Source organism: Myotis davidii, unplaced genomic scaffold, assembly GCF_000327345.1.
Source record: "Myotis davidii unplaced genomic scaffold, ASM32734v1 scaffold539, whole genome shotgun sequence".
NCBI classification, from domain to species: Eukaryota; Metazoa; Chordata; class Mammalia; order Chiroptera; family Vespertilionidae; genus Myotis; species Myotis davidii.
In genome coordinates this window covers 174719-185005 of record NW_006290028.1, presented here as the reverse complement: position 1 = coordinate 185005, position 10287 = coordinate 174719, and the positions used below count along the sequence as shown (strand labels likewise).

General features: G+C 52.1%; 1 protein-coding gene and 1 long non-coding RNA gene across 4 annotated transcripts in view; one reads left to right on the top strand and one right to left on the bottom strand.

The window, feature by feature from the left end:
- LOC107182921 overlaps nucleotides 1-2016 on the top strand; it is a 13815-nt gene extending 11799 nt beyond the window's left edge. The window contains exon 3 of the long non-coding RNA XR_001513680.1: nucleotides 2005-2016. This is a non-coding gene — a long non-coding RNA (uncharacterized LOC107182921). The remainder of the gene's footprint in view (nucleotides 1-2004) is intronic.
- RECQL5 (RecQ like helicase 5) overlaps nucleotides 1-10120 on the bottom strand; it is a 32559-nt gene extending 22439 nt beyond the window's left edge. For all 3 annotated transcript variants that reach the window (XR_435617.2, XR_001513679.1, XM_006762763.2), the window contains exons 1-8: nucleotides 9944-10120; nucleotides 9359-9499; nucleotides 8440-8561; nucleotides 6818-7336; nucleotides 6307-6412; nucleotides 5704-5815; nucleotides 4226-4388; nucleotides 1128-1207 (exon numbers count right to left, since the gene is read on the bottom strand). Coding sequence is in view for 1 of the 3 variants with exons in the window: in XM_006762763.2 (XP_006762826.1) it covers nucleotides 1128-1207; nucleotides 4226-4388; nucleotides 5704-5815; nucleotides 6307-6412; nucleotides 6818-7336; nucleotides 8440-8561; nucleotides 9359-9485 (1229 nt within the window). In the remaining 2 variants the exon portion in view is untranslated. The remainder of the gene's footprint in view (nucleotides 1-1127; nucleotides 1208-4225; nucleotides 4389-5703; nucleotides 5816-6306; nucleotides 6413-6817; nucleotides 7337-8439; nucleotides 8562-9358; nucleotides 9500-9943) is intronic.
- Between the last annotated feature and the right edge of the window lie 167 nt (nucleotides 10121-10287).

Genomic DNA, 10287 nt, shown 5'->3' with positions numbered 1-10287 from the left:
CAGACCTGAGGAGCCTCTGGAAGGAAGAGTTCTGGCAAAACCCCTTGGACCAGGGGGTCCTGGCTGTGGTCAGCATATCCCTCCTCACCTTCCTGCTTCTCATGCTGTTCGCCATTGTGTTTGGGGCACTCCCTCCGTCTGAGAAGGTCGACCAGTCTGAAGAGTCATGACCTGACTTTCGGGGGGGCCAGGGGGCCACCTGTTCTACACTCTCCAAACACTGTGGGCCTTTCCCGCGAAGCCCCTTTAACAGTCTGGATCATACCTTTTATGTGATTCTCTGATAAGCGTCTGTCTTTCTTACTGAGCCGAGCCCCATGAAAGCAGGCCCCTCTGTGCTCACCACTGTGTCCCGCACGGCTCCCCAGAGCCCAGTTCAATCTAGGCCTAAACACAGCGAGGCCTGGAGGCCGGAGGTCGCTTCAAACCTCATTACCACTCCTCCTGACACCAGTAGGTGAAGAGCCGCAGCTCAGAGGGAGCAGAGGGTCGAGGAGGGTTCTAGACTGAAGGGCTAACAAGTGCAAGGTGTCCCAGCTTGTCCAAGTCCCCCCGATGTCCCGCCCACAGTGCTCACAGCTGCTGTGCTCGGAACCCGCCCGCCGCCGCCTGCCTGTCACTGCAGCTCCCAGGCTCCTCCCGGCCCCACGGGCAGCAGATGCAGATAAAATCGTAAGTGAGTTCCAAGAGGGCAGGCTGGCCCGATGCGAGAAAAGCTGGTTTCTCTCCATGCCCGTCACGCACGCCCGCCGGGAGATAAGCCCGCCGCCCATGCCCGTTCGGGTCCAGGCTAAGGGTGCTCCTCCAGGGAAGCCAGAGCCTGCTCAGGGCATGTGATGACCACAACCCAACGGCTCAGGCCTGAGTTGCTCACGGGGCCACCCATTCCCGACGGGGATAAAGCAGGGTGGATGGACGACTACCCAAAATATTCACGCTGTCAGTATCTGGGGCCTTCCACGAAAGAAAGGGGCCCGACTCCCAGGCTGCCTGGCCGGACACACCCACGCAGGCAGGGTCCCCTGGTGGCCTGAGAGTGGCCCCGCGTTAGCTGGTTAACGAGCGGGTGCGGGGCGAGGACAAGATCTGTCACATTTTGTTCAGAAACACGCGCATAAGTCACTCACCCCAGTTCTTCACAGAAGGTCACCAAGGCCTCAAAGGCCTGGAGGGCGGCTTTATCAGATGCTTTGTTCCCCCTCTTTTCCTGGAGACAAGAAACGACCATTGGTCCCGGTGGTCACCAGAGGGGAAGGGGGTGGGGGAGGCAGGAGAGGGGAAAGGGGGGGATAAATGGAGGAAGACGCAACTTGGGGTGGTGAACACACAACACAATGTGCAGATGATTATTACAGAACTGTACGCCTGAAACCTATATAATTTTATCAACAAATGTCACCCCAATAAATTCAGTAAAAAAAAAGGCAACGACCATTTAGCAAAAGTCTTACAGAGGTGAACTATCTTGTAGCTCAAAAAATGCTGAGAAAAATATCAAATGAGAGTAAGAAAGCCACTTACAAAACAGTGTCCCCAAGCCTGACCGCGCATGAGCACTACCTGGGTAACTAAGAGGGACACGCGTGTTAGAGCCGTTAACACACGTGCCAAATCTTTCACTTAAATTTGCATTTATGTGATCGCTGATGAGTGAACATCTCTGGGTGAGCTTTTCTCACGTCCTTTGTTCAGTGCCAGTGGGTGAAGCTCTCTATTCTCAGCTCCAGCCTTTTGTTTGCCTTCCACATTCTATATTTTTCCAGATCTACTATTTAGTTTATGGTCATTTTCATTCCTAGGTACTTATGCTAATGCAGAGGAAAGCTGCTGCTTTTTAAAAAAATATATTTTATTGATGTTTTACAGAGAGGAAGGGAGAGGGATAGTTAGAAACATCGATGAGAGAGAAACATCGATCAGCTGCCTCCTGCACACCTCCTACTGGGGATGTGCCCGCAACCAAGGTACATGCCCTTGACCAAAATCGAACCCGGGACCCTTTAGTCCGCAGGCCGACACTATCCACTGAGCCAAACTGGTTAGGGCAAAAGCTGCTGCTTTTAAAAATATGTAAAATATTCTTACATTCATCCGTCTTGCCAGGTTTTTTTCCCCCTCTTTTTAAAATTGATTTCGGAGAGGGAGAGAGAGAAACATCAATGTTGAGAGAGAATCATTGATCGGCTGCCTCCTGCACGACCCTACTGGGGTTTCCCACAAACTGGGCATGTGTCCTTGACTGGAATCGAACCTGGGACACTTCAGTCCGCAGGCCGACGTTCTATCCACCAAGCCAAACCAGCTAGGGCTTGCCAGGTTTCCTTATAAATGGGCAGACATGCATTGACATTTCTACCTCCTGGTGTCTTCTTTCCTGTTCTCCTTGTCCCTGCAAGTGTGTGTGTGTGTGTGTGTGTGTGTGTGTGTAGTCATTATGTTGTCATTTTAGTGGGAACTGGAAATAAGCACTTATATTTCATCTTTCTTTAGGAAAAGTCTACATGTATTCTTCTGCAACTTCACACATTATGTTTTATCCATGATTCATGTAGATTTACTGGGTCATTTTTCTCTGTTCTAGATTATTCCGCTGTGACTAACCCACTGTTTTCTTATCCAACACTCTACAGAGGAAGAGTCTGATTGACTATTAGGTGCTGCAGCCAACACCCCTGTACATCCCTGTACACGTGACCGGTTGTCTATGCAGGCGTGGCGTTACCGAGTCACAGAGCGCCAGCATCCTCCACTTACGTGTCATCACCTCCTCTCTCTCCAGAGCAGTCACAGAGTTTACGTTCCTGACACACTGTGAGGTACCCTTTCCCACATCCCCACAAAGGGGGCTTACATTTCGGCCTCCCAGGCTTACAGTCTGGTGGGCGTAAAACAGCTCATCGTCTGGTCTGCGTTTCTCCCATCCCCACGTGACGGTGAGCATCTCTTCACATGCTCACTGGAGTCCGGTTTCCTCCCTGTGACATTCAGGGAGGAAACTTCTCGCTCTCAGCTGTTGCCTTTCACTCACCTGTCAGAGTTCCCTACATGCTCAGTCACTTATGTATGTTGCAAATATTTCCCTAATGGCTCCTTTATCACTGTGTTTATGGTGTCTCTCGCTATATAGAAATTTTTAGTTTGAATTTAGTCAAATAAGAGTATCTTCCTTGCCCTAACCGGTTTGGCTTAGTGGAGAGAGCGTCAGCCTGTGGACTCAAGGGTCCCAGGTTCGATTCCGGTCAAGGGCATGTACCTTGGTTGCGGGCACATCCCCAGTAGGGGGTGTGCAGGAGGCAGCTGATCGATGTTTCTAACTCTCTATCCCTCTCCCTACCTCTCTGCAAAAAGTCAATAAAATGTATTGTTTTTTTTAAAAAAAGAGTATCTTCCTTGATGGTTTCTGCTTTTAAAATCTTGACTTCCTTCCCTTCCTCAAGGCCATAAAGTATTTCTCCCCATTCTTACAGTTTTTTGAGGTCTTTAATCCATTGGTAATTCATATGTGCACGGTATGGGAGGTAGGAATTTAATTTTATCTTTTTTCAGCACCAATTATTCAACAGTTCATCCTTTTTCTATTGATTTACAATGCTACCTGTCTTACACCAATTTTCCTTATCCAACAAGGAAATTATATACATGGTCTCTTTCTAGGCTCTGTACAAAGAATGTACGATCAGTTTTTTTTCAAAGACTAAAAAGAAAAACAAAGAACTTATGTAGCAATATGAGAAAATGCTTATGTAACAATGTTGAGGAAAACAAGGCAGGACTGATCCTGAGTATGTAAAGCAACATGCACAGTACTAAGATAAATTAGCATAAAGAAGACTAGCCCTGGCTGGTACGGCTCAGTTGGTTGGGCGTTGTCTTATGCACTGAAAGGTTGCCAATTCAATTTCCTGTCGGGGCACACGCGTGGGTTGTGGGCTTGGTCCCTGGCAGGGGGCATGCAGGAGGCAGATGGTTGATGTTTTGCTCTCACGCGGATGTTTCTCTCTCCCGCCCTCTCTAAAAATCAATTTAAAAATCTTAAGAAGAACAAAAGTCTAACTTAGCTTGTTGCAATGCCCATCGACCAACATGCAATTCCCCCTTGCTATACGGTCTAGCCCAGGAGCAGCCCTCTAGCTTACAGAATCTCCATCTGAGTTCAGATATAAGCTGCGCGAAATCGGAAAGTTGTGAGTTTGGACAGAAAGGGCTCCTACTGCCTGGGACTTACCTGGAGTTTCGCTACTTCCTTCCTGATCAGGAAGCTGACTTGGTCCCGGTCGCTCCTGGAGTAATAGAGGCGGCACCAGGAAGGCTTCCCGTCCCTGCCCGCCCGGCCAGACTCCTGGTAGTACCCGGCCATGGACTTGGCAATGTTCCAGTGGGCGACGAACCTGTGGACCCAAAGGGGCAAGCAGCATGAGGCGTGGCAGGAGACCTGAGGGGAGGAGCGATTCTGAGCAGGTGGAGCCGGGCTCTCCACAGGGAGCAGGGCTGGGTGGGCGCACAGGCAGCGAGGACCCCAGGGCGAAGTATGGACAGGACACCTGCAGTCCATCGGCAGGCCTCCCTGCGCCGGAGCAGCACAGGTCAGAGCCATAGCAGGAAAGGGGCCATTCCAACCCACTTGAGGAACAAAAATGTTCAGTCAGCGGTCCCGTGGGGAAAAACATACTGGGCTTAAACAACCAAATCAGATCAGGCCACTAATGGGCCCCATGGCCTTGAAAAAGCCCGAGTGAATCTCTCTGGAGAGGGAAGGGATACCATTAGTACCTACTAGGAACCTGTATGTATTTGTCTCATTGAATTGTTACAGGCACCATCATGGGAGGCAGCCCCATTTCAGAGACAACGAGCCTGAGATGCAGAGGTGAACTGTACAAAGTGACACAGCAAGGGGACAGCAGAGCTGGGATCTGAGCCTGGGGGTGCCTGACTTCAAAGTTGGCCCCTAACAAGACACAGCCAACCCAGCATCCAAGCTCTGGTTCCCAGGTCTGGCTCCGAAGAAGACTGGACTTTGGGTGGTGAACACAATACAGCAGACAGGTGATGTATTGTAGAGCTGCACACTTGAAATTGTATATAAGCTTATTTACTGATGTCACTCCGGTAATATCAATAAAAATCTAAAACATAAAAAAATAAAGTCCGTGTCCTCTCAAATGCAGTGCACAGACTAATTCCTACCCTGACCAACTCAGCGTCGCTGTCGTCTCAACAAGACCGTGTATGCAGAAGAGCTCCGTACACCATGCACAGCGTTAGCGCTGCTGTTATTCAGAACCAGTGCGTCCGTCTGTAGCCCAAATGTGTCCCCAAGGTCAGACTCCCAACCGCCACCAGCGGAGCCTGGGAGGCCGGCTGTACTCGTCTCTGGCCGGTCAGCCGGCAGTAACAGGCAGTGACGGGAACAAGCGCTTGCCTCTGACTTCCGCAGGGAGCAGGTTAAGATGGTTCATTCCCCCTCACTGGGCCCATCCGCTAAGACGTGAGTGAGCGGCGCTGTGTTAATGAGTGAGCCTGGTGGTGCCAACACTGGGAGCAGCTGCACAGACACTGTCAGAGTGTGGCCTGTGTACCAGGGACCCTCCCCTGCGGCCGCCTTCCCCCTGGCGCTAGAAGGAACCCAGGGACCTGGTCCTCCTGGCAGCCCACCCCGAGCCAGGCCCTGATCAGGAAGGTAAGACAAGAACCAGAGCTCACCTGACGTTGGCTTTGTCCACTCCCATCCCAAAACTGATGGTGGCAACAATGACGGGGACCTTCTCCTCCATCCACTCGTTCTGCACCAGCGTCCTTTCAGAGGCCTTCAGCCCTAAAAAGGGGGGAAGCTGGAGGAGGGAGCTCGCATTTTCCTCAGGGTCCATCTTGGGTTTGACACTCTGTCGGGCACTGCACACACACCCTGAATCCATTACTTGCCTGCTGTGTGACCACAGGCCAGGCACTTGGCCTCTCTGAGCCTGAGCTAATAAATATAAAGGCCCCAGCCTGTGTTCTCAATGAATGTTAGAGCCAAGATTCAAACCCAAGTCCCTTTCTCTCGCCCTGTGCCTCCGAAGCCTGTGCCCTTCCCACACGACCGGCAGCTGGGCACAGGGCGAGAAAGCATGCTGGCGTCACAGTCTCATTTTGGACCTCATTCTTGGCTATACTCCTTCTTGTGGCTTTAAGTGAACCGCTTTAGCTCCGCCTGGGCAGCTAGAAAAGATGTCAGACCGCCTGGTTTTTCAGGATCCACAGGACAAGAGACGCGCCAAGAGGCCTGAGCGAGCGGCGAGGACCACGTGGCCCGGCGGCCCTCACCTGCGTGGTAGGCCTTGGCACTCAACCCCCTGTAACCGAGCTCTATGGCCAGCTGTTCACAAGCTTCCCTGGTCCTGCAGTAGATGATGCCGCAGCCGGACAGCACCTGAAGGCGAAGACAGGACAGCGGGAAGGAAATCAGCGCTGGGAGAAACGAGCCAACGAGCCATCCGCCCGTCGCCCTGTGGCCTCTGTAACAGGAGCTCTGCACGGTGTCTCATCAGCCTCACCGTCCCCCTGGCAGGCCACCAGCAGGGCTCTGCCACCCACACAGGCTCAGCCCGCCCGGGGCCCGGCCAACCAAGCCCCTCTGCCTCCTCCCCTCCAACCCTGACTAGGCCTGCAAAGGCCACCGTCAGAGCATTTCCGGACAAGGAGACCCGTGAGGGGACAACGCCGGGAAGCCAAAGAGACAAGCCTCTGTGCTTTAAGCAGCTACAGCTAGTCTGTGCTAAGGAAGCCAGGAAAAGCAAAGGTCTTAGAAAACCAATCCCCGGCTCAGGGCCCTCACCCCTTTCCCAGCCTTCTGGCCAAGCGCCTTAAGGCAGAAGTCCCTCAGGTTCCCGTAGGGATCAGAAAGCAGCTCCTTGAACTGCACGTCGTAGAAGAGATTGGCCCGGAAGCAGGGGGTCTTGAAGGCAGCGACCGGCTGCTTGAGGTGCAGGGCAGCAAACACGTCCTCACGGACCTGCGGGGTGGCCGTGGCGGTCAGAGCCACACACGGGGCATGCGCCAGGCGGGAGCGCAGGGCACCCAGGCGCAGGTAGTCGGGACGGAAGTCGTGTCCCCACTGGGAAACACAATGAGCTTCATCCACCACCAGGTAGGAGAGCAGGTGGCGGGACACCAGGGAGTTCAGGGTGGGCTGGAAGGAGGCGGAGGCCGCCATCTCCGGCGTGATGTACAGGAGCTTGGTCCGGGGCTTCTCCTGCTCCAGGTCGGAGAGCAGCTCCTTTTTCTCCTGCGCCGGGAGCTTCGAGTTCAGGGACCTCACTTGCACCTTCAGGGCCAGCAAGTGGTCCACTTGGTCCTGAGGGCAGAAGGGGAGAAGCACGGAGGGGAGTGGACGGCCCTCAGCACCTCAGGCGTGTTTCCCAGCCATAAAACGTCCTCCTCCCACCCTCCAATGTGTCTTTTCTTTGCCTACAAGGACTGAAGGCGGCGTGGTTGAGAGGACAGGCTCTGGGGCCAGAAAGACCTGGATTTTTTTTAAAAATCTATTTTTATTGATTTTAGAGAAGGGAGACAGACGGAAACATCAACAATGAGAGAGAATCACTGACTGCCTGCCTCCTGCACGCTCCCTACTAGGGACAAGTCCACAACCTGGGCAGGTGCCCTGACTGGGAATCAGCTGTGACCTCCTGGTTCATAGGGCAACTCTCAACCACTGAGCCACACTGGCTGGGCAGGCACATCTGGATTTAATCCCGGCTCACTTGCCTGCCATATGCTCTTGGGCTGGTTCTTAACCTTAGCCTGTCCATTTTCTCACTCTCCTTCTCTCTCTCTCCTATAAATACAGTGACACCTAGTAGGATTGTTGTGAGAATGAAATCGTACATCTCAAAGGTGTAGTGAATGCACATGACGCAACAGCACAAAGCCCTGGCAATCACTCATTTAGCACTCTCATCATTCTTCCCTGTCTCTCTCTTTCTTCACAGTTGATAGCTTTTAACTACATGGCTACACTTCCTCATTTCTGATTCTAGCAGCCCATCTGCAGGCCTTAAATATAGTCAGAAGCGCAGAGCAGGTGTTAACAACATCCCAATCGGCCTCTCATCGCTTTTTCTAGCATAGGTGCGCCCTTGCCAGAATAAAGCAGGACATCAGGATCCCCCCATCAATTCAGCACTCTAGCCATCTGCGTGAGTGTGCATGAGACAGTTCCGTATTCGTCTGGACAAAAAGTAACATAGGAAGGTAAGCGGTCACACAGTACTGTGCTCTAGTGGAGAAGCCCACGTACCGGCAATTCGGAAACCCAATACAGAGAAGGGGATAAGCAAATGAAAGAATGTAAGAGTAAGAGGCAAAAGACCAAAGAAAGCAGAAGTGAAATTTCCAACTATAAACAACCTTCCCCTAACCGTTTTGGGCCAGTATCTTCATTTCCCTAAGCCTCACCTGAATCAATGCAATGAGGGGAGAGATGACGATGGTGATGCCTTTGGCCAGCAGAGCAGGGAGCTGATAGCAGAGGGATTTTCCTGCCCCTGTGGGCATGCACACGAAAACATCCTTGTCACCTGAAAAAATACAAGACAGCATCTCAGTGCTTTCTGCCTTTTATCTTTCCTTCATCAAAGCTGTTGAAAATTAAATGAGAATGTAGGAAAAAGCCCTAGCAGAGTATCTGGTACATGCGGGAGCTGGGGGGGGGTGGTGTTTGTGTCAATATATTCTTAAATCCCTTCCCATCCTTTCTATGAAAAGGGGTACAGGGACATTTGGGAAAGCACACAAACCATTTCTGATCATGGCAATAGCAACTACAACGTCAAGAAGTCTGAGTCTGCTGGGATATAGAAGATTGAACTAAGTAGCCATGAAAGAAGACACTGCCACATGACTGCGCCTATCTGCGTAGACGTGGAAGCAACATCATTTAGATGTCTTGTTTATAAACATTACAGTGAAGTTAACTTTCCACAGCTGCTCCCCCTTGGCAACCTCCATTTGTCAACAAATCTCAAGTTTATAATATGAATCCTTCCTTCCCTAGTTGGGTCCCAGGCCACTCAATCTTTAACGAAGGGATTACCTAGGTCAGCGGCTGGCTGAGGCCTTTCCTGCCACTCCCACACAAACTAATGGGCATCTATGACCTGTTTTCAAAGATAGTCTGCAGCTCTGGCTATGAAATTAAGAAACGAAACAGTTGGGTGGTTCTGCCCATAAAACTGCAAGTTTGGCGTCTCTCAGATTTCCAAAGCCAATCATGGACCAAGGCTGGGGAGGTAGGAAGGGTCAGAAGGAGGGTGTTCCCGGCAGTGCTCGGGTATAGCCCGGGTAAATGTAAACACAGGTAGCGCGGCCTCGTTACCTTTCACTACAGCCATGGTCGCACTCTCCTGCAAAGGTGTCTTAAAAGAGTCAAACCCGAAGACCTTCTTCAATGTGCTCCGGACTCGACGCTCAGGGTCAAAAGGAGAGGCACGGTGGGTGCTCATCTTAGCGACAGACAGTAGCCAAAGGTTAAGGCAAAGGTGATGATCACAGGCTTGTGACAGAAACCCTGGTCTGCTTTTAAAATACTGCTTATTTTCCTCTTTAGTGTACTAGTAAATGTGCTTGATTACACGACTCAAGCAATATATTATTTTCAAGTCATACATCAATACATTCCTGGGTAATTAACATCTCCCCTTTCACATCAGTGAAAATAAAAACACGGAACTACCCCGGGCCACCGTATGCACAGAGGAGCTAGAAATCAGACACAAATGTCTTCGGAATCGCTTGGAGAAGATGGGATTGTTTGGCTAAGATCCACCTTCTGCTCCTTCTATAAGCATATCCAAGGCGCCCATTCTTTCCCCCGCAGACCCGATCCCTTCTTCCCAACTCCCCGGGTGAGAGCTCCTCCCCTTTCCTTCTCTGAGCCCCCGTTCGCTTCACCCCAAGATATCAGAGCTGGCCGTGGGCCGCCCGGGAGCGGAGGGCTCTAGTTCGGGGGCGGCCGGCGCCTGCAGGCTCGGGAACTACTCCCAGACCCCCATCGCCACCGCCAACTCGGAGAAGCCGAACGGCTGGACTACCACTGTCGGGTGAAACCCCGGCAACCTGGTTTCCGTCGCGCGGTAATGACGTTCCGCGAGCGCTGCGTGGGGGGCGGAGCCAGTCGCAGAAACAGCCGTCTTGATTGGTTTCCGGTTTGGAGCGGGCGCGGGGCCTTCTGGGACCCGGAAAATGTCGCCTTTCGGTGCGGAAGTCGGCTCGCCGGAGTCAGCGCGGTGAGACACCCCGCGGCTG